This window comes from Leptidea sinapis, chromosome 24, assembly GCF_905404315.1.
Source record: "Leptidea sinapis chromosome 24, ilLepSina1.1, whole genome shotgun sequence".
Lineage (NCBI taxonomy): Eukaryota > Metazoa > Arthropoda > Insecta > Lepidoptera > Pieridae > Leptidea > Leptidea sinapis.
The window spans coordinates 7,250,673-7,274,371 of record NC_066288.1 but is presented as its reverse complement, the minus strand read 5'-3'; the positions used below and the strand labels follow the sequence as shown (position 1 = coordinate 7,274,371).

The 23,699-nt window shown below is 37.5% G+C and overlaps 2 protein-coding genes and 1 non-coding gene across 3 annotated transcripts in view; all 3 read left to right on the top strand.

Annotated features, from left to right (window-relative positions):
* LOC126971768 (dnaJ homolog subfamily C member 10-like) overlaps positions 1 to 23,699 on the top strand; it is a 43,020-nt gene that overhangs the window by 4,719 nt on the left and 14,602 nt on the right. Inside the window, exons 5-12 of the mRNA XM_050818166.1 lie at positions 7,150 to 7,262; positions 8,232 to 8,327; positions 10,693 to 10,887; positions 13,049 to 13,240; positions 15,960 to 16,083; positions 17,076 to 17,276; positions 20,955 to 21,061; positions 23,470 to 23,635. Of these exons, the coding sequence (XP_050674123.1) occupies positions 7,150 to 7,262; positions 8,232 to 8,327; positions 10,693 to 10,887; positions 13,049 to 13,240; positions 15,960 to 16,083; positions 17,076 to 17,276; positions 20,955 to 21,061; positions 23,470 to 23,635 (1,194 nt within the window). The remainder of the gene's footprint in view (positions 1 to 7,149; positions 7,263 to 8,231; positions 8,328 to 10,692; positions 10,888 to 13,048; positions 13,241 to 15,959; positions 16,084 to 17,075; positions 17,277 to 20,954; positions 21,062 to 23,469; positions 23,636 to 23,699) is intronic.
* Positions 1 to 23,699, top strand: part of LOC126971772 (ATP-binding cassette sub-family G member 4) — a 164,398-nt gene that overhangs the window by 130,298 nt on the left and 10,401 nt on the right. The gene's annotated exons all lie outside the window — the stretch shown is intronic.
* Trnas-uga (transfer RNA serine (anticodon UGA)) lies at positions 8,578 to 8,651 on the top strand. The gene has a single exon. It is a non-coding gene; the product is annotated as a tRNA-Ser (tRNA).

Sequence of the window (23,699 nt, the reverse complement as noted above, 5' to 3'; positions counted from 1 at the left end):
TAAACATTATCAGTTCCGTTTTTGTTGGATTAACTGATAAGTCGTTGTTTTTACACCATTTTTCCACGATGTTCAATGCTGCATTTGTTACTTCGCATACTGTATTAGCAAACTTTCCGCATATTAAAATGGTTAGATCATCTGCGTAACCTATATATATAGTATAGGTTTTGGTTGAGGGTGGTAATCAGATCGTTTACAACGAGGTTCCACAAAAGAGGCGAGATTACACCTCCTTGGGGGCAACCTTTAGCAACAATCGCTTTTTGTGACTCACCTTCAGCAAGTAATATGACTCTACTTTTCAGCATGTTATCAATCCATGTGTTAAGTGTTGTACATACGTTGGCCATGGCGTTGTAGGGCATCCTTTATTTTGGTGAATTTTGTCTTGCCGAAGGCACCTTCAATGTCTATGAAGGTTCCTAGGCAAAAGATCTTTTCTGAAAGTGCACCTTCTATTACATTTACTACAGCTTGCAGTGCAAATTCAGTGCTTTTCCCTTGACTATACGCATGTTGATTAGGGTGTAAGGGTATTTTTCGAAGGTAGTTTTCCCTCAGTTCTCTCTCGCATAGCCTTTCCAGAGTTTTCAAGATGAAGGAGGTAAGGCTAATGGGTCTGAATGATCTAACATTAGAGTAGTCACTTTTACCTGGTTTTGGTATGAAAATCACTTTCACCTCCCTCCATATTCGGGGTATGTATCCATGCGCTAGACACGCCCTGAATATGTCAATCAGCAGGTTTAGATGGGTCTCTCCCCCCCATTGTAACAAAGCAGGAAATATTTCGTCCGGCCCCGCTGACTTAAAAGGGTGAAAGATATTAATGGCCCATTTTGTTTTCTCAATGGTAACCACCTTGTGGGCTATCCGCCAGTCGTTTTCTTCAGGAGAAGAGTATTCATCCATCCACTCTATTTTCTGCATGATTTTGCAGCCAGGGAAGTGTGTTTCTATAAGGATTTGCTCCGTCTCTTCAGGTGACTTAGTGAAGGTACCATCAGGTTTCCGCAGGGAACCCGGAATTTGTCTGGGTTGACTAGAAAGGACTTTTCTTACCCTGTTTGCCTGGTTTTGGTATTCAATGCCGTTGCAGTATTTCCGCCAACTTTCAGATTTTCTATATCTGATGCGTTTTTTGTACTTAGACTTAGTGTCTTTGTAGCATTCCCAATCGCTTTGTTGGCCTGTGTTCATTGCCCGGTTTAAATGTTTCCTCACCTTCCTCCTAAGTCTCTCCAATTCAAGTCCCCACCATGGTTGGGATTTTGGTTTGCCTGAGTTGGCAAGGGTGAGGGGGCATGTAGAATGATAACAGGTAATCATGATTTCATTAATTCTTATTGCCTGTTTTTCAATGTTTTCAACTCCAAATATCTTCTCTGGGTTCTTCCCCTCTTTCAGACGCGATTCCATCATCAACTTGTATTCGACGAGGTTCGTTCTGCGGGGGTTCCTTCGAGGAGATAATTTAATAGTGTTTACCTCAAGGTTGAAGAGTATCCATCTGTGGTCTGAGCAGGATGCTTCTCTTGACACATGCCAGTTGGATATAATATTAGACATTCCTTCCGATGCCAGAGTAATGTCAATAATTGTACTGCTCCTCCTATTGATAAAAGTGGGTTCTGACCCTGTGTTTATGATATCTAGGTTAGTAGTAAAGAGATATTCAGCCAATTGCTTACCTCTTTCGTTTGGTGTCTGCATGCCCCACAACGGGTGGTGCGCGTTGCAGTCTGCAGCCACTAACATCTCGCATTTGGCGGTCTCGCAGTGGTTCACCAGTCTCACGAGTTCATGCGGTGGTGGATCTGAACCGTCGGGCATGTACACCGAGGCGATCACCATCGGTGGCTCATTTGTATTCCTGTCCAGTAATTGTATAGTGCATATATCCCTGGAACAAAAATCTGTTAGTGGATGCACCTGTAGGTTGTTTGAAACGTATATACAGGTCCTAGGGTGTTCTGGACCTGAGTAGTGGATAACCTTACCTCCAATATTGGAGAGCTGACATATGCGGCCTCGTCTAACCCATGGCTCCTGGATTAGAGCGAGTGCTGTAGGGTTAACCTCCAACCATTTCCGGAGTTGAGCCGTTGCGGTTTCACTATGGTGGAAGTTTATTTGTATGATGCTGCACTTATGAGAAGGGGATGTCATCTTAGGATAGCAGAACCTCCTCGCCATCCCCGATGTACAGCTCTTCCAGCTCCTTGGTGCACACAGTGTCATCCTTGTAGCCCGCCGACAGTGTGTCTTCGAGCTCCATCAGGTTGACCAGCGCTTCCTCTGAGGGGGAATTCAAGACGCGCGCACCGGTAGTGGTGGGGTCCTCTAATTGAGCGTCCATCGGTTCTGACTGTGCAGCTTCATTATCTGTTTTCTCAGCAGAAGAGTCCTCCTGGTTTGTAGGCTTGGAGGGAGGGACTTCAAAAAATTTTCCCCCCGGTCCCTGGAACTTTGTGTATACCGAGCCCAGCATGAAAGATAGACGGCGCTCGTGTTCCATCATTGTAGGGACTTTCTCCTCTGGTACACTGATTATAATGAAGGTATTGTCATTATGTTGGTGAAGTGCGTGTAGCAACCAGCTATCTACCTCGGCCCAAGAATTTTGAAACCGGAGCATTCCGCCGATTGCTTTGGTGTCTTTCCAAACACCAGGCAGAAGGATGCCGCATCTTATGCGGTTGGGCACTTCCCATATATGTTTGACCGTCAGGTTATCGTTGTTTGATAGTTTGATATCTTGGACAGCAGTTTTTAGCCAATCCAGAGTACTTGAATTCGCGCACCACAGTTTTAGGACTCCCCCGTCATAGACGGGTTTGCCAAGAAAGGCTGGCCCATCCCCACCTGAAGCAGCCAGCATGGCGACCATGAGTTTTTCCTCGAGTTTCTTCTGGATCAGCTCTACTGACGTGGCATCAATGTGGCCTGTTGTAACTGATGTAATTGCTACAATCAGGTCGTTCTTTGCGGCATCGGCGTATGAGTTACGTCTGGGCCTGTCGAAAGTCTTGGCCCTTTTGTGGTCTCCCCTTGGAGATTTTGAGTCGTCTACACGGGGGCGTTTGGACAACACAACGGGCTGGACTACGGCACCAGTTTTGCTGGAGGAAGGCCCTTGGTGGTCGTGGGCCTTCCTGAAGATGGGTACAGTTTGTTTCCTCGCTTCACTAGTACCTCTAGAGGTACTAGGTTGCGGTTCAGGTACCTTAGGCTTAGCAGGAGGTGCTGAGGGCCCAGAATTTGGATCTTTGGCTTTCCGCAGACGGGCCGCTATTCTCCTCTGCCTCCTGTTTGGCCGATGGTGAACGGTCTGTGTGGGTACCGATTGCAATTGATTCAGTCCCTCTAGGGGTTTTACTTGCTTTCGGCCCTTACGTTCAACAAGGGTCCAACCTGCCTCCAATCTATCGACTGTTTGGACGGACACTGCAGAGGCAGCATCCATGCCCATAGACGGTTGGCTGGGTTTAACCGGAGTCGCACCCTCCCTTTGTTTTGGTGGCACTTTTGCCAGTATATTCCGTGTGCCAGCAGATGCTGAACAATCTCCGGAAGTGTGGGTTACCTTTTTGGATTTCTCCTCCAAGGGCCCAGTTGTGGCCCTTTTGGTTTCCCTCCATATTGGGGTTTTTTGTGGATCGTTTGGCTTCTATAGTTTAAACCGGGTATGTTTCATTCCCGCCGCTCCCCACCCTCCACGGAGCCCGCAGCTAGGGATGATCAACTTGACCATCAGGGCTGCGTCGGGAGTATAGGCCCCACTGGGTGATGCACATGCGCGACATCAGGAGTTCGAGATGAGTGGCTGGTGGATCGATCCGTTCCACCAGGTCCTCCACCCATTCTTGCCCCGTCAGCATGGCCGGACACCGATCCCAGCCGAACCTCGCCTGTGGCCCTGCAATTGCAGGGACACGAGACCATTACCCACGTGGCGCCTACTCACGGGGCTACCGTTTGGCGTGAAATCAGGGCCAAAGGGAGCGTATTGCGTTACAGGGGTAACTGAACCCCGACCCCTGTCCCGTTCAACTCCCCAGGATTCCGTCATCCCCGCGTACGGCGATCGACTGTGCAGGCCTGGACGCAGCTGGACGCTATAAGATCTTCCGGTTGGCATCCACTAACCGCCGGAAGAGTAGAGCAGATATTAGCCATCAGCCAGCAAAAGACAGCCATTGCATTAGCCATTAGTGAAAATCGCAGCACAATAACTATCAATCACTGACCAATGTTACCAGGACGCACCGGGGTGGTGAGTGTCGCTCCATTCAGATTGTGGGTAACACTTCTTTACGGAGCGACGCCCCCGCCCACACTTGGAGGTTTCTGCTAAGCCCCTTAGGATGAGTTAAATAAAATGGGAATTATGTGAAAATATGGGGAATAGATCTTACTGTCTGATTAATAATCGCAGTATAATGTTCTCTCAAGTGTAAAAGTCATGTTATTGTTATGTTGAACAATTGTTTTAAAAAAGTTTTATTACAAATCTGTCTTTCTGTTGTTTAGCATCAATCTTTAGACGTCGCTTAAACATATGTCCAAGCCATGTTTAATTTTTTTTTGTAGTATCACCGAAAACGTTTTAAATTTGGAGTACCTTTACACTGCCTTTATTAAGAGACAGATTATTATTATTGTGACTAGATAATTTTTTTATTTTTACTAATGGCCGTTCCCAGTATACTATCTACAGATAGAGATACATTACTACCTTCTACTGTTAGTAATTAGCTGTCAATAATCTGAAGCTGTCCCAATATAGCTGATAAGTCATTCTTATCGCCTTATAATGGGACGCGTGAATTGAATTTCCATACAAACTTCTATCGCTGGTAAGCTATACGTCGTCCTATTGACAGACAGCGTGTACGCATAAGGTGAGTTACCGTCGATAAGATTATTGGGACAGAAAAGTCAACGATAGTTACGATTTTTATCTCAAGTAACATATAGACTGAATATTGGGAACGGCCGTAAGTGTGGTTGAATAAAATTGGTTGGTAATGTTAGTATTATTGATTTAAAAACTTGTGAATTTTTGTTTTTATTTATAAATAGTTGACCCGACAGACGTGGTTCTGTATATAATAAATAAAATAATGTTTTTTTATGAATTTGTCAATAATATAACATAACATCAAGAATTACTTCGTCAAATGTGTACCCTGCTGTCGTAATGAAATTGTTTCACAGCAGAACTGTCAAACCGTGCGTGAATAAATTCTCTCATAGAAATTATGTATGGACAAATCAAAGGGAAAACAAATTTGTTGTTTTTATTTAAGTCTCGGAATTCTCGTTTTCCTATTTATTCAACTTTTAAACCTTCTCTGGACTTCCAAAAATAATTCAAGACCGAAATTTGCCAAATCGGTCCAGCCGTTCTCGAGTTTTAGCGAGACTAACGAACAGCAATTCATTTTTATATGTATATATAGATAGATTACATTATCATAGAAAAATTATTGTATGCAATGTTATACAGTGTGTTTTTTTAAGTAGGACAGTATGGGGAAATCCTAAAGTATAAGAGATACAGGGAAACTGTCTTAGGTACTTTTTTGTGAAAAAAAAATTGGTATAGTCAAAATTTTGGTCAAGTGTGAGTTGTCCCTAAAAATGATTAATTTTGATGAAATTTTTTTTGACGCACATCTACTCATTTTCATGAGGGGATCATTATATGTATGTTCTTCAAATGATAATGCACTGCGTCTTTTAACTCTTGTACCGAGTTGTAAGTATCTGCATAAATTCGACCTTTAAGGTACCCCCAAATGAAAAAATCCAACGGTGTTAAATCGGGTGAACGTGGTGGCCATTTAATAGGGCCATTTGTGCCCATCCAGCGATCAAGAAAATGTTCATTTAAAAACTGTTTAGTAGCGATACTATTGTGGGCAGGGGCGCCGTCTTGTTGGTACATGATATTATTCAAATTATTTAATGGAATTGCCATATCTACTAAATCCACAGCCATGTTTAATATTTTCTGATATTTTTGACTATTCAATGTTCCATGGTAAATTTTAATGGCAAAGATTTTATTATCTAATATTGTGCACACCTACAATTAAAGGAAAAGCGGACCTGGTTATGGGTTGCCGTAGTTCGGAAGGGGTTTGTACGTACCCAAAAATGATTATTTTTTCTATTGTACATGCCATTGTTTGAAAAATTGCATTCATCTGTCCAAATAATCCGGCTTGGAAAAGACAGGTTTCTAATCGAGCATGCTACAAACCACTGGCAAAATGCTAATCTCCGGTCACTGTCTCCTGGAAGCAATGCTTGTACAAGATGATCGAAGTAGGCTTCAAAATATTCTAAGATTGCGATAGTTGTAAATTCATTTATTATTGTGGCTCGTCTCTTCCGTTTTAGTGTAAAACAACCTCCCTTTCTTAAATTTTTCACCAGTTTGTCACAAATTTTACGGTTCGGTTGATCGCGGTCCGGATAACGTTCCCGATACCACTGTAACGCATTCACAGAGCTACGATAATTTACAAAATACGCTTCAATTAAATTTACTTTATGCGAGTTTGATAATTCCATGACAACTTAACATAATGTTAACTTTAAACAATGAAATATCAAGTGAAATACTGTTTGTTTCAAGAAGTTCCAAATTCAAATGTAAAACTGGAATAGGCAATATTGTTTTTAATAAAAACCTTGCAGTGGGCAGTGGTAGGCAATTTACACGAGTTGTAATAATGAAAACGATTTTCTTAAATTTGACTAACTTCTGCTGTCCCGATTTTTTTCTTCCCATACAATAAAATGATCCCCTCATGAAACTGAGTAGATGTGCGTCAAAAAAAAAATTTCATCAAAAATAATCATTTTTAGGGACAACTCACACTTGACCAAAATTTTGACTATACCAATTTTTTTTTTCACAAAAAAGTACCTAATGTTTCCTAAGACAGTTTTCCCTGTATCTCTTATACTTTAGGATTTCCCCATACTGTCCCACTTAAAAAAAACACACTGTATAACTAGATCAAAAAACGCTAGCTCTCATCGCTACACACGCCACATACATTATTGACCCTTATTATACAACAGCTGTTTAATAGAATACTATTATTATATTGTATTCGTCTTTTTCAGATAACTTTTTTACCGAAGAGCTCCATTTTGTCAATTTCTATTCACCATTCTGTCCGCCTTGTCAAAATTTAGCGGAACATTGGAAAAAATTAGCTGAGGTGTATGCAGGCATTGTGAGTATTACATCAATCTACCAGTGGGAGGCTCCTTTGCACAGGAAGCCGGCTAGATTAGGGGTACCACACCGCGCCTTTTTCTGCCGTGAAACAGGAATGTGTTAGCATTACTGTGTTTCGGTCTGAAGGGCGCCATAGCTAGTGAAATTACTGGGCAAATGAGACTTAACATCTTATGTCTCAAGGTGACGAGGGCAGTTGTAGTGAATTATTGGGGTTTTTCAAGAATCCTGCGCGGCACTGCTGTGTAATGGGCAGGGCGTATGAATTACCATCAGCTGAACGTCTTGCTCGTCTTGTCCCTTATTTTCATTAACAAACAAAAAAAAAACAGAGAAAGGCGCCTCCTTTTAACCACTTAAGGTTTGGGTTTTTCAAGCATCTGTTTGGCACTACATTATAATGGTCAAGTATCAGAACATATTTCTATCCACTAACAGTCCTTTGCCATATCCATCTTCCTAGCAATCCTCCAACCATGGTTGAGGGTGTTTTAAGTCTTAAGATATCTGTTAAGTATTAACTTGGTTTGGATGTGTGTGAACTATTGTGAACCATTGTTGTTGTATTATACCAGTGGGAGGCTCCATTGCACCGGATGCCGGCTAGATTATGGGTACCACAATGGCGCCAATTTTGTGCCGTGAAGTAGTAATGTGTAAACATTGTTATGTTTCAGTCTGAAGGACGCCGTAGCTTGTGAAATTACTGGGCATATGTGTCTTAACATCTTTTGTCTCAAGGTGACGAGCGGAATTGTAGTACAGCTCAGAAATCGGGTTTTTCAAGAATCTTCAGCGGCCCTTCATTGTATTGGCAAGGCGTATCTATTAACATCAGCTGAACGTTCTGCTTGTCACGTCCCTTATTTTCGTAAAAAAAACCAGACATGTCATTATAAATAGAATATTGTAGGTAAAATTCAAAATAAGGATCTAAATATTATAATGTTTTTTCTATTACCAGGTTAAAGTGGGTGCTGTAAATTGTAAATACTACAATTCATTTTGCTACCATGTCAAGGAAATACACAGTTATCCAACATTATACTTCTATACAAATGTGAGTTACTGTTTTATATATTAGTTTCATACATTTTATGTTCATCTTTCAGCCATATTGATTGATCTTCAAGAATTTTGCCGGTACAAACAAACAAAATACCATTTGAAAGAGCGAAATCTCAAGTCAATTTCCTAATATGCAAATAATGGGGTTTAGCAGGTTATCAACTGTTAAGTAGATCCTGTAGATGAAGCCACAACCTGAGAGCTGAACAAGACATACAAGATTTTAGAACGATACGTTACTCGAGCGGTTGGCTCAGTTGGTTAGAGCACCGGCACTGAACGCCGGAGGTCGTGGGTTCGAGTCCCGCATCGTTCATAAAATTTTGTTTTTCAAATGTTATTTGTGTATTAATCCTAGAAGTGATTGTTATCAATTTAAAAATATTGTTTAGATTAATAAGAGCGACATCTCAAGTCAATTTCCTAATATGCAAATAGTGGGATTGAGCAGGTTATCAACTGTAAAGTAGATCCTGTAGATGAAGCCACAACCTGAGAGTTGAACAAGATATCGAACGGTTGGCTCAGTGGAAGCGCTCGCACGGAACGCGAGAGGTTGTTGCGGGTTCGTGTCCCGCAACGTTCATAAATTTTAATTTCAAATTTAATTAGTGTACAAAATGACAGTATAATAACGATTATCTAATATTTTTTTAAGAACATGCTTATGGACATGATAACTGTCTGTGATAACAATTGAATGTGTGTTAATGACGCAGATATTAAAACATGCCGGGACTATTTATTATGAAATAGGTCATTCGGGGTCAACTATGCTGAGTAACCACAGATTATACGATTCGCGACTATCCGAATTGCAAAAGAAATTTTGTAGCTACACTATACTATTCGTTGATACCTCACGCCAACACCCCTCGACATACGAAATATTTAAAAAAAAATATAAACTACGGCGGCAATTCCATGTTGTAGTTCTTTTTAAGCATCAATTTTTATAATGGTTGTTGTTTTAGAATTATTTTGGTTGAGAAATTTAATTGGTTCTGTTTTGTACCAACGCCCTGCAAGTGTGTGTGCAAGAATTGCGATTCATCATACAATTATGCCTATTCTCGACAATAGTTTATTATTAATTCACTACTAAATTTAGATACACTTATTCTCTGCTCTTACTTCTGAAGTTAGCTAATCAAATTCATTCTTAGGTATCCAAGTATTATATTGCGTAGCAAAACAAAAGACTGCACCTTTATTATGTAGAACAAGAATTAGCCTTATAATCGGTTTTACTACTTGATTTTTGTTAAATTAGTCTATATTTGTATAACTTTATTATTTTTAACCGACTTCAAAAAAGGAGGTTCTGAATTCGTCGGTATATTTTATGTTTGTTACCTCAGAATTTTCAACTGGGTGAACCGATTTTGATAATTCTGTTTTTTTTTTAAAGATGGTGCTTCCCGTGTGGTGACAATGGCATCCATGAGGAAACCATAAAAGTCTTAAATTTGCTATAAGTATGTGCCCGACAAATTAACCGATTTCGATAAACTTTTTTTATTGGAAAGGCTTTAACTTCAAATGTTTGGTGTGAGTTTGGTAAGGCTCTGATTATGGGATCCATGACAAAGCAACGGAACTCTTCAATTCTTAGGAGCAATTAAACGATACTTGGCCGAATCTTTTTTATTCTATCTGGATATTTGAGTCACCTACCGTAACGTCTTTATGGTCAAGTAATTGTCGTAGTCGAATATGATGATCCATGGAACTCTTTAACGATTTGCAGTAACACACAACAGTCGGTGTCAGCCAAAGTAGGTTATAACTATATACATAGTTGTAGGTGAGATGTGCTTGTGTCGCACGCGCAACGTGACAAGGCGAGAGGCGGGGGTGGGGCCGCGGCGGGAGGACACCGATTCCAATAATAACAATTATTGTAACTAGCGTTAGATTAATTTGATTGTATAAAAATATGCAATTATTTTGTTGATTTTTGTTAGTTATATTTTTTTGTTTCCCTGTAGGTTATGTTAAATATTGGCGCCAAATAAAGATATGTATTTTACTTTATCTATTGATTTTGACGACCTGTAAAGCCGAGTGGTTAGCGATCCTACCTACTAAGCTAGAGGTCCCGGGTTTCGAATCCCGGTAGGTGCAAGCATTTATATGATGAATATTGATGTTTGTTTCCGAGTCATGGATGTTTACATGTATTTATGTATGTTTATGTGTATGTATTTTTGTATGTTTAAGTAAGTATATTGTATTAAGTATATCGTTGTCTTGTAACCCATAACACAGGCTATATGCTTAATTTGGGGCAAGATAATTTGTGTAAAGGTGTGTCAATATTATATTATTATTAATATTATATTTATCATCAACAGGGAAGAAAAGACACAAGCACCCAATACCGCGGTGACCGTACATTCAAAAGTTTGGAAGAGTTTGTTCTGTCCTATCTCAGTGATATAGTAGATGTGCCAAAGTGGACAGTTGTAAAAGCAAGCCGCATGCCCACAGTGTATGTTCTTGAGTCCAGTGTCGACAAGAATGCTCTTCTCCGAATCGCTTATAAGCTGGTGAGTTTGCTGATATTCTTTAGACAACTTCAGACTTTGCTCAGACTTCACTTACGTAAAACTCAGCTGAGTGTGAGTTTAGCGCTTTATTTATAGTCATTTGACAGCTGAGGTTATGCTGAGCTTAAGCTAAAAGACAGCCCAATGAAAGGGTCAAGCATGCAAAATATTCATTATACACAGAACCTACATTGTCGATTATTATTAAGCAAACTTTTACAACTTTAGTAAGTATAATTTACTTAATGTCCAAAAATCAATTTAATTTATATTTAAAAAAATTTGTTTGTTTTGTAATGGCAAGTTTAAATCAAGTTTAATTGTTTTTATTTGTTGTAAGTTTTTATTTTAGATCAGAGTTTCACTATTTTTTGTGCTTTGTGCTCATAGAGAATTAATAGTTTGTACAACTTTGTGTGACAGGACTGTGTGTTAGTAGCGGTCTCTGGGTTTCCACGGAAGACCAGCGTTGTGGATTCTTTCGAAACCACAACTATGCTGAGTTGGGGGCCCATTGGCGTCATTAGATCATAATTAGATTAGTATAACTTTAAGAACTATTATCAGAATGTATAATGACGTCAATAAACATTTTTTCTTTTCTTCTTTCTAAATTAAAACAGTGTCCAAAATTTAATTGATTATTAGTTTTATTGTATCAAGTGGAAATAGATGAATGATTGTATGAAAAACGGAAAGCATTTTTAGATGCGTGACAGTGATGGGTGACAACAGACAGTGTATTTATTATACGGGAATTTTAAAACGTCGAACAACAACTGTTGTGATGACGCAAGAAATTGTTGATCTTTTTATTCGGCTTATAGTCTGAGTTTTTCCTAAGTCGTCGTTATGGTGGACTTAAGGGCAAGTTAAGGTTAAGCTTAGCGCGTACTCAAAGCGGTATTTATAAAAACGGACTTTTACTCAACTGAGTTCGCTTATCTCAGCCTTAGTGGTAGGAAAAATATCTATAGTTTTCCCTAAAAATTTACCCCAATAAATTTTTACAATCTTAACTCTAATTACTAATACGGTTTATCCATTCACCGCACGACAGATGTGAAAACTTTAAGCGAGGTTAATAATGGATGTTAAGGCGCGGACTGACTAGGATTGTAAACGCTACAACCAATAAATAGTACAATATTTGTGTTGATCATGTGGCTAAGCTGCAAATGGGCATTTATTTTACTGGTATTCTTTTATTTATTCAAAATAAACATAATAAATTGAATAATTGTTCGGTTTTAGAAAAAGACATTCTTTTTTTAAAAAAAAAAGAATGTTGTTATCGCTGAAAATTCAAAGATTTTTAACTCCAAAGTTATTTTTTGGAAGCAACTTCCATATTTTTTATTGGATATTTCAAATTATATATAAATATTCTATTCGGTTCAAATTTTTCTTTAAGTCCTTCTGTTTGTACTGTATTTTTTCGTCGGAATATTTTCATTGCGTCACCTTGTTATCGATTCTCTAAGGAACGAAATTTTGTGGATATTGAGGTTTGACCGCGCCTTAAGCTGTTTCTGGATCATAAAGTTGAAGTTTTATAATTTCATAAAAGTGTTTTTGTTGGAACACCGTAACTTATACGACTCTACGTTAAATAAAGTCACCATATAAATATAGACAACATTTTAACGTACTTATATGACAATACATAGACAATTTTTTTAAATTATATCTTTTATTTCAAATCAAATCAAAATCAGTTTATTCACGCAGGTCACGGAAATGACACTTATGAATGTCAAAAATAAAATAAAATACTTTTCTTATTGAATCTACCGCTACTTCGTAAAGGGTTGAGCTAATGAGAAGAAGTAGCGAGAAACTCATTGCAACTCTTTTATATCAAGATTTACATTTAAGTACATCGATTTACAAATCATTTCAATTTACAATATAATATGTAAAATGTAAAATGATGCAACAGACACACTCAAATGTCAAATAGTTTCTCCTATTATAAATATTATGTAAAATTAACGGACCAAGCTGTTAGACAGTTTTGACCCTAATTTATTTTATTGTCTATTTAGAGTGACTGTTTATTGCATGAGAATTATTCCCATGGGACACCTGTCAATGATATCGAGTTATAAATATTCTTTAAAAACCCACTGACATGGATTTTGTAAATGTTTATTTACAGAAACGCGTAGCAAATGTATGTGTCACTAATGAGAAGGTATTAAGAAGCTTGGTGAAGGACCCGAATATGAAAGCTGCGTTGAAGTATTATGACAATACTTTTGATATTGATACAACGGATGAACAAACTCTGCTCAAAAGTATCGTTAGAAACCTACCAGGCATTGAGCAAATCGGAAAGAAACAGTTTCAGGTAGGTTTTTAAAATTAAGATGGATATCTGATATGTGCGTCTTACGACGTTCCCAATATACTATATACAGATACAGATAAATTACTAACTTCTACTATCAGTAATTAGCTGTCAATAATCTGTATACCCGATAAGTCATTCTTATCGCCTTATATTGGGACGCGTGAATTGCAATTTCCTTACAAACTTCTATCGCTGGTAATCTATACGTCCGTCCGTGGACAGCGTGTATGGATAAGTCGAGTTACCGTCGATAAGTTTATTGGGACAGAAAAGTCAACGATAGTTACGATTTTTATCTCAAGTAGGCCACAACTGGAGATTGACTGAATGTTGCGAACAGCCGTTACATAACATTGCGAATGGTGTTATGAATAGTCGTCTATTAAGTTTGATAAACTTTAAAGTGCCACCTCGATCTGTGTGTATTCCATGCCTATTTTCGATGAATTCCTCAAATAATAACGTATCGCATAAGAACCCGATTATGAGAATTTAAGGCCCGCGCCTTGAACTGACTGACCTTGGCTGACTAGGATTGTAAACGCTACAACCAACTCTACATTATTTGTGTTGACCATGTGGCTAAGCTGCAAATGGGCATTTATTTTACTGGTTTTCTTTTGTTTATTCAAAATTTACTTAATAAATTGAAAAATTGTTCGGTTTAACTTTTAGAAAAGTACTAATTCTATTCAATTCTGTAAAAAAAGAATATTGTTATCGCTTAAATTCGGAGATTTTGGACTCCAAAGTTTATTTTTGGGAAGCAACATCCAAATTTTTTATTGGATATTTCAAATTATATAATATAAATATTCTATTCGGTTAAAAATTATCCTTAAATGCTTCTTTGTGCACTGTATTTTTTGCGTCGGAATATTTTCATTGCGTTATGTTGTAATCGACTCCCTAAGAAACAAATTTTTGTCGATATTGAGATATGACCGCGCCTTAATGAAGTGTGTGCTGATTTTGATATATTCCTTACAAATATACACTTGTTTTAAAATACTCTTTATTATGTCATTTCTGTTGTGTCCACTTATTTTTTTTTACTGTATTTGGTGAATGATGTGTACAATTTTTTATTGGATCTCAGGATCACAAAAAAATATGCTGTACTTGTTATTAGATGATAGTTTTATCCTGTTATCTGTAATTGTAACTAATTGTAAATTAATAAATAAATAAAAGGAAAATTCACAAATTTTTAAAACAAAATTCGAATTTTCTTATCTATGAAAGAAGATTATCTAGAAAGCAAGACGAGACCACTATTTACTGATTGTATGTACTTCCCGGTTACGTTACATTATCTCTGGACTATGACGTCACATCGTCGCTTTGTTACGGTGTGCAAAAAAAGCATCACTAGGCTATTATTAATAATAAATAAACAATGGTTAATTTTTTCTGATGCTGATTATTATTAGGTACTATAATGATGAAAAGTCAATGAAATAATCTGGGTTAAATAAAAAAAACATTTCGTGCGTACAAAGTACACATGTCAGAAGTGAAACCTGCATGGTGCATGAACCTCTAAACTGATTATGAATTCCTGGTACGTGTTGCTAGGATGACACATGATTTCAACCGCTATGAAAGACATTCCTACCACCACTAATATATATAATAATATGTTCTCCTATGTAGTAATACGTCGTGCGCTTGGAGTCAGAATATATTAAGGTATACTCGCGCCATACTTAAGACAATCTCTTCTTTAACTATGATCGCCTGGTACCAAAACATTGTATTATGCTTCCTATCTCATTATCTCCCATTTTAAATATTCTGAATTGATGTGGCTGCTCTTTTTACTGTCGCTTTTTGTTTCATCGACTTTCAAATCACAACGATGATAAAGAAGTTTTCACTTCAATAGCCTATTTCTGTCTCATTCTTTGCCGGCTTCATCCTACACATTTTTGTATTTGTGTCTCTTACCTGTCGTTTCTTCCGTTGTATCCGGTTTGAAATCACAACGATTCTAAAGAAGTTTCACTTCAAAAAGTATATTTTATTTTTCTGCAAGTACTATTATAGCCACACAGAACAACAGAAGCTACAGAACTATTAAAAAAAGTCAAAATGTATCAATGAAAAGTTCAAAAAGCAGTATTCGCACAAAAATATCACGACATGTACCTAACGGTAATGAAATTGCAAACCGTACTGACGCAACAGGACGAGCGCGAGGGGGTGAAAGGGGGAACGGGAGAGATCTTCACGTTCCAACGAGGTCCAGAGATAATGTGGCCGTGTAGTACAATTTAATATTTATTGATATTATGACTATCCATAGAGCTAGAAGTCCCGGGTTCGACTCCCGGTACGTGCAAACAGTTATATGATGAATATGGATGATTGTTTCCAAGTCATATAGATGTTTATATGTGTTTCCATATATTAAAGTAAGTATATGCAAGACAACGATAAATTTAATACGATACGTCACTCGAACGGTTAGCTCAGTTGGAAGAGCACATGCACGGAACGCGAGAGGTCGTGAGTTCGAGTCCCGCATAACGATGCGGATAAATTTTATGAACGCATAAAATTTTGTTTTCAAATTTTATATATATATAAAAAAAAACATAAATTGTTAAGTATATTGTATTAAATTTATCGTTGTCTTGCAACTCATAGCACAGGCTATGCATATGGAGCAAGATAATTTGTGTAAAAGTGTGTCAATCTAATATATTTCTAGGAACTGCGAAATCGTTTACGTAATGACGAGAGCGAGAACGCGTGGGTGTTGTATTTCTCAGCGCGGGCCCGTGATAAGCTAGCCATGTACCAAACTGTTGCCGCGCTGCCAGAAATGAGATTTGGTATTTACTTACGATTAATAAAAAAAAAACAATTACCGAGGTTGCTTGTACCTAATTCTAGTAGGCTTCATAAGATACATAATAGTTTTAAGGGTAAATGTATACACTTTTATAAAAAACTGCCAGTGGGAGGTTCCTTTGCACAGGATGCCGGCTAGATTGTGTGCCTGTTTCTGCCGTGAAGCAGTAATGTGTAAGCGTTACTGTCTTTCGCTCCGGAGGCCGCCGTAGCTAGTGAAATTACTGGGCAAATGAGACTAGACATCGCAGTTCAAGTGCCGCTCAGTATTTATGGGTATTGCATGAATCCTGAGCGGCACTGCATTGTAATGGGCAGGTGTATCAATTACTATCAGCTGAACGTCTTGCTCGTGTCGACCCTTATTATCATTAAAAAAGGCCACCGTTCAGGCATTAGGATCTATAAATAAATTTAAATGATTTATTAAAAAATGGCTGTGTCGTAAATCCTACTAGTCCACAGCTGAATATCTAAGTGATCGGACAGCCTGGGACTAGATTGTAGGTAATTATTTTATAGCAATAAGAATGACAGTACAATATTGTATATTTTATTTAAAAGATTGCAAAATGCTGGGAGAGCTTCTTGCGCCGCTTCTTCTCTCTCAGAGCGCCATTTGTTTCAGAAGCGGTAGTAGTGTTGGAAGTGACATCAAAAAGAATTCAAAATGAATCAATTTTGAGAAAATAAATACCTTTAATGCTTTTTAAATAATAGTAAGTACATACTTTTGAAAAAAGAGAAAACATTAAATGTAACTTACAGTGTGAGACTTAAACAAAGCATACAAGATATTATGACGATGCGTCACTCAAACGGTTAGCTCAGTTGGAAGATCACACGCACGGAAAGCGGGATGTCGTGGGTTCGAGTCCCTCATCGTTCATAAAAATTTTGTGTTCTAATTTTATTTGTGTATCAATCCTAGAAGTGAAGGTTACTATGAAAACATAAAAATTGTTAATTACAGTGGAAATAAGCTGCGACAAGCTATCGGAGTTGTGCAGCTCGTTGCAAGTGGACAAGGCGCCCGCGTGGGGCATCGTGAAGCCGGGCGGCGCCTACCAGAGACTGTTCTCGCAGCCTTCATCGAACTTGATACGGATCTGCGCACGCGCATACAACCTGCACACACTCTCCACTTCGGACTTCAGTAAAATACTCGACGGAGGTTGGTCAGTTCTTAGCTCGCCTTAATTAAAGAAAGCACCGTAAAACTCCGAATTAATTACAAATACTGTTTCTATACTTTTAAATCTAGCACTGATTGGTAAACCATTTTATCTACCCATGCTTTAAATCCTCTATTAAAGATTCTGAAACAGTTAGCTTATTGCCAACATTAAAACACCTAATATCCTAATAACCAATACATCATCCAAACGAGTGTTGTAATGAAATTCAGAACAACATTACAACACTCGTTTGGATGATGTAATGGTAACGAGGACTGGCCTTTTTAATGTTAGCAGCAAGCCAACTGTTTCAGAATCTTTTATAGAGGATTCTTATTATGTGTGTAGATAAAGTCTTGCATGCAACTGTTAATAATTAGGAACACGAATGTGTGTTTATAATGGATAATAGTATCACATGAGTTATTACACAACAGTTGCTTAAATAACTATTATGTAGAGTCTGCAAGAAACTCACAATTAATGCTATTTATACTAATTCTATATAAATAGGTCTCAGGTTCTTTACGTCATTTAAACGTCTAGACTCTAGATAGACAGTGACAGCTGTGAAAACGTTAAAAATAATTGAGGTTGACAGTTAACCTCTGTTTTGTGCAATACTGCGTGTATTCTACGTGTACACTAACACAAAGTGACATACAAATCGCGAGTGTAAGATTTAGCTCTGTCACGGACACCAAAGTAATAAACCTGGCCTGTTTTCTTTGGTTGTCTAGCAGCAGGATACTCTATCTTGATTCTGGATGTATATTACTTAAGGTAAATACAATAAATAAAATATTATCGATTACATAGTCAAAGTCAAGTACAAAGTAAAGGTCAAAAAACAACTGAAATAACAAGTAAATTATTATAATAAAGAGCTGTATACAAAACAATAAATTAATATATTTAAAACAGTGTTAACACCTGTGTATTCAACTAATTTGCAGTTTAATAATAATTATGATATATTTAGTAAAATAAAGCTAATCTTAATAATATATATAAACTAGCGGACCCGACAGACGTTGTTCTGTGCATAATAAAAAAAATACTGTTTTTTTATGTATTTGTCAATAATCTGTATATATATAAGAGATTTCCAAGTATACAGTCACTCATCACGATATCTCTTGAACCATTAGAGCTAAAGACTTGAAATTTGGTAGGAGTATTCTTTTCACTGAGTAGAGGTCAGCTAAGAACGGGCTTTCCAAAATTCCATCCGCAAGAGTTTTTTTTTATTATGAACAGAACAACGTCTGTCGGGTCAGCTAGTATAGGTCTCAAATCGAAATAAAAACTTTCCTATCTCTCACGTAGGACTAAACTGCACTCCATGAAGTAATCCACATTAAAATCCGTTCATTAGTTTAGGAGGCCATCGCGGAGAAACAACGTGTCACGTAATTTATATATATTACTAGCTGCCCAGACAGACGTTGTTCTGTAGATAATAATAATAAAAAAATACTATTTTATAGGAATTTGCCAATAATATTTCAAAACATCAAGAATTATTTCGTAAAAAATGCTCCCTGTTGTTAAAATGAAATTGTTTCACAGCAGAACTGTCAAACCGTGCGTCACTGAATTCTCCCATAGAAAATATGTCCATACAAAACAAATATTGAAAATAAAAATATTTATGGGTCCCAAATCGAAATAAAAACTATCCTATCTCTCAAGTTGGACCAAACTGCACTCCATGAAATAATCCCCATTAAAATCCGTTCATTAGTTTAGGAGTCCATTGAGGACAAACATTGTGACACGAGATTTATATATATTAAGATAGCTGACCCAGCAAACGTAACTGTTGATCGTAGATGGGTGAAAATTTGAAGTTGTATGTATTTTTTAATGTTGACTCATAATCAAACAAATTTGAAAAAAAAATGTCAAGAAAATTAAAAAGAAAATTCGTGTACCACCCTTAACATTTAGGGGGATGAAAAATAAATGTTGTCCGATTCTCAGACCTACCCAATATGCACTCCAAATTTCATGAGAATCGGTCAAGCCGTTTCGGAGGAGTACGGTCCCGCACACCGTGACACGAGAATTCTATTTTTTAGATTACGTGACACGTTGTTTGTCCGCGATGGAATCCTAAACTAATGAACGGATTTTAATGGGGATTACTTCATGGATGCAGTTTGGTGCAACTTGAGAGATGGGATAGTTTTTATTTCGATTTGGGACCCATTATTTTTTATATTTTCAATATTTGTTTTGTATGGACATATTTTCTATGAGAGAATTTAGTGACGCATGGTTTGACAGTTCCGCTGTGAAACAATTTCATTAAAAAAACAGTGAGCATTCTTTTACGAATTGATTTTTTGAAATATTATTGACAAATTCGAATAACACAGTATTTTTTTTATTATCTACAGAACGTCTTTGGGGCCAGCTAGTATGATATATATTAATGTATTTAAAACAAATGCCGTAATGATTTCTGTTAGACTTTTTACCCGAAATGAATCTTACAAGATAGTATAAAAAACTTATTGTTATAATAATAGCAAACTAATAAGTTTGCTTAACAATTTTATACAGTGTTATCCTTATAATTTCGTAACGAATAGATTTTGTCGGATATTTTATTAAATTAAAGAGTACTTTACTTCCAAGCGCCTAGTAATATACCTATTTGAACAATTTAATATTCTTTCACTAAGCCAGCGACGCAGTTTAATTGAATCACTCACTTTGAGAAAAATATGTAAGTGTGAAATTATACCCTCAGAGCTACTTCATTTAAGAGATTTTCAAATACCAACCCTTGCTTTACGCTCTAAAATTTTATATCATCTCTCAAACACCAGGACAAATACTTGGTATACCTACGTACTTTAGGTTTGATGATGTAGATTTGTTTTCGTGCTCCTCTAAAACTTACAAACTCAGAATAAAACGAATCCTTACACAAACAGAGTAAGTTAGAAATTTGACGTGAAACTGTTGAAGGTGACATCGTTGTGTTCCCTATTTCTATAATATATCTACTTTATGTATAAGGATGTATCTGTATTTGTTCCCAAATACATAAATAAATATTCGTGAAGTACAAATGAATCACGTTTTCAATAGTTTTTTTTAAATAGGTACCTAAATGTGTGATCATTTTTTTCCGCGCAATAAGGTAACATGCTGCCATATTAATGACATCAGAATAACCTCTTGTCAAAGGTAGCATTTACGAACTGACAACTGTTTGCTGACGTCACGCAGACTTTAATATGATAGCGTTCCAACACGCGGGGATTATACTAGCTTAGGTATTTATTGAATCAAATTAGTAGTCAAACCAGTGGGAGGCTCCTTTGCACAGGATGCCGGCTAGATTATGGGTACTTAAACGGCGACTATTTCTGTCATGAAGCAGTAATGTGTAAGCATTACTGTGTTTCGGCCTGAAGGGCTCCGTAGCCAGTGAAATTACTGGGCAAATGAGACTTAACATCTTATGTCTCAAGGTGACCAGAGCAGTTATAGTGCCGCTCAGAATTTTTGGAGTTTTTCAAGAATTCTGAGCGGCACTGCATTGTAATGGGCAGTGCGTATTAATTACCATCAGCTGAACCTCCTGCTCGTTACGTCCCTTATATACATTAAAACAAAAACAATAATGATTATCCAATTTTTACTTTTTTTATCAGATTTATCGACGTGGGTTTTATTAGTGGCGCCGTTTAAAGTTCAGTGGGAACAAATTCTGCCGGCATTTGTTGAAGCCGCTTTAGAGTTGCGAGCGACAGGAGTCAGCGTAAGTACCGTGTTGTTTGGTGTTTATTTGATTTATTTGAATAAAGAACACGGAATCAGACATCATCAGGTGTTAAGATTGCCACGTAAGGTTACTATAACATAAATTACTTTCTCAATGATACCACAGATTGGGAATGGAGCGACCGCCCTCAGGCTATTAATTGTACAATATTACTTTGATAACAAATTTTTTTGATAAAGAAGCCCGCTGAATTTTTTGCGCTCATTCTTCTCATGTCTGAGGCATTCATTTTGGAATGGGTGGTAATTGTAGACTTTTGAATATGTCATCATATGTTACATCGACCTATTTTGCATAAAAATATTTGAATTTGAATATGCGCGGATTAATGCCACCTACATTTAAGGCTACTTTATATGATGGTAGTGATTGCAGTGTAACTGCTATTACGGAATTTCGGACCCTGTTACTGGGTACATGTAGATGGAATCGACTTAAAGTTCTACTGTACAGTGTAAAAAATCATTAAGGCTTCTAGTCTAGACAAAAGCCAGTCACTCTGGACTGGCTTTCATGGCGTGGTGGCTCATAAACGGGCCGGTTCGTCAACTGGTCTGTCTTGAATGCGCGAAGTCACCGGATTGAGTTTTAAAATAGGGTTTATTTATTTTGTGTCACTGGACGGACATGTTACCAACCTGATTTAAATCAAGAAATATAAATATGAGACTTGGTTGTGTGTCTTCTACTGTTTCAACTGGTTCTTGATGTCGAAATCCAACTTCGCACCACACACCACTAACTTGAATATCATCCTTACTATCTGAATGTGATAGTCTAGATCTATAGTACGGTTGTCATGGAACTTTTACTACGTACAACCAAACTGTGGAATGGTCTTCCATGGCCGCTGTTTATTGTATGATACGGCATCTAACTACAAAAATTGCGTACATTCAAACAAACAAAAGGCTGGCGACGCTTCTGTGACTCTTCTGGTGTTGCAACCAGGGGCGTGCATATCATATAGGCAATAAGGCAGTGCCTACCTCGGTATAAACCGAAATAAATATATCACAAGTGTTAAGTTGATTTAGTTTAATTTGGTTCCGTTATTTAATAATCAAACTTCTATTGAACACCCACTGATAAAATTTTCTATCACACTAGATACCTACGGTAAGCAATCTTTGCATATTTTAAAGATCAACGACGAATAGTTACATCCACAGGGTTTACCTTGCTAGAAAATCAATGCACGCCCCTGGTTGCAACAGTGATCACTTTAAAAAAACAGTAACATATAATCATAAACATTATATTACAATTTTTTTAGTAATAACTAATTATGTTTATCTTCTCACTTAAACATTTTACTTTTCACTTACCGTCAAGTGACCCGTACGCTCGTTTATGCTCACTTTCCTGTATAAATATCACTGGACACGCTGTTCCATATGTTTGACAGCAAATTTTTTGTGCCTATTTGAAGCGCCACTCGCGAGCGTCCAGAGAACTAATTTTGACGTATAATACAAATGTCTGCGAAGGAACGTACAATACTCAGAAGTATTTTTGCATTTTGAATTAATTACGTTAATTTTCCGTGTTATTTATACTTCAAAATCAACGTAATAAAGTACAGATTTTTTTTTTGTAAATAGTTTCCCACCATCTATCGATGTTTGCTGAGGTTGTCATGACGAGTTTTAGTAGCGCAGACTCTCGCTACATGACCAACAGCGCCAAAATGGCGTATATCAAACAAGAACAAAAGCACTTTGACAGCCGCCAGCCCAGTGGTATATAGTAGAGGTCAGTGATAAGATATCGAACGATATGACAGTTGGGGCCGACTCTAGTTTGTCTCTCAATTACAAAAAAGAAGTATGTTAGCTGCCGGAAAACTTTTCAATGATGCCATTACCGTAGATAAAGAAAGAAAGAAAGAAGGAAAAGAAAAAATGTTTATTGACGTCATTATACATTCTGTTAATAGTTCTTAAAGTTATACTAATCTAATTATGATCTAATAACGCCAATTGGCCCCCAACTTAGCATAGTTGTGGTTTCGAAACAATCCACGACGCTGGTCTTCCGTGGAAACCCAGAGAGCGCTACTAACGCACAGTCCTGTCACACGAAGTTGTACAAACTATTAATTCTCTATGAGCACAAAGCACAAAAAATAGTGAAACTCGGATCTAAAATTAAAACTAACAACAAATAAAAACAATTGAGCTTGCCATTGCCACACAAAACAAACTAATTTTTTTAAATATTTTAAATTGATTTTTGGACATTACAAGATAGATAAATTAGTGTCTGTAACTGTACATGGCCAACAGCGCCAAAATGGCGAATATCAAACAGGCACAAAAGCACTTTGACAGCCGCCAGTCCAGTGGTATATAGTTGAGGTCAGTGGATGTGCTCCATTCCAGTTCGGCATAATGGCTTGCACCCTCAAGACGGACGAGCATTGCCGCCGTGTCGCTCAGAACACGCCGGTACTCGCTGTGCAGCAGAGGAGACATCTGCACCTGTTCAGTGGAGACATCAACACACAGGCCATCGTTGAGTTCTTCATGCTGATACAACGGTTTAAAGGTACATTTCCACAACCGCACATTTAAGGCCAAGTGCTAGATTCCACCGCATCATGTTGACTCCT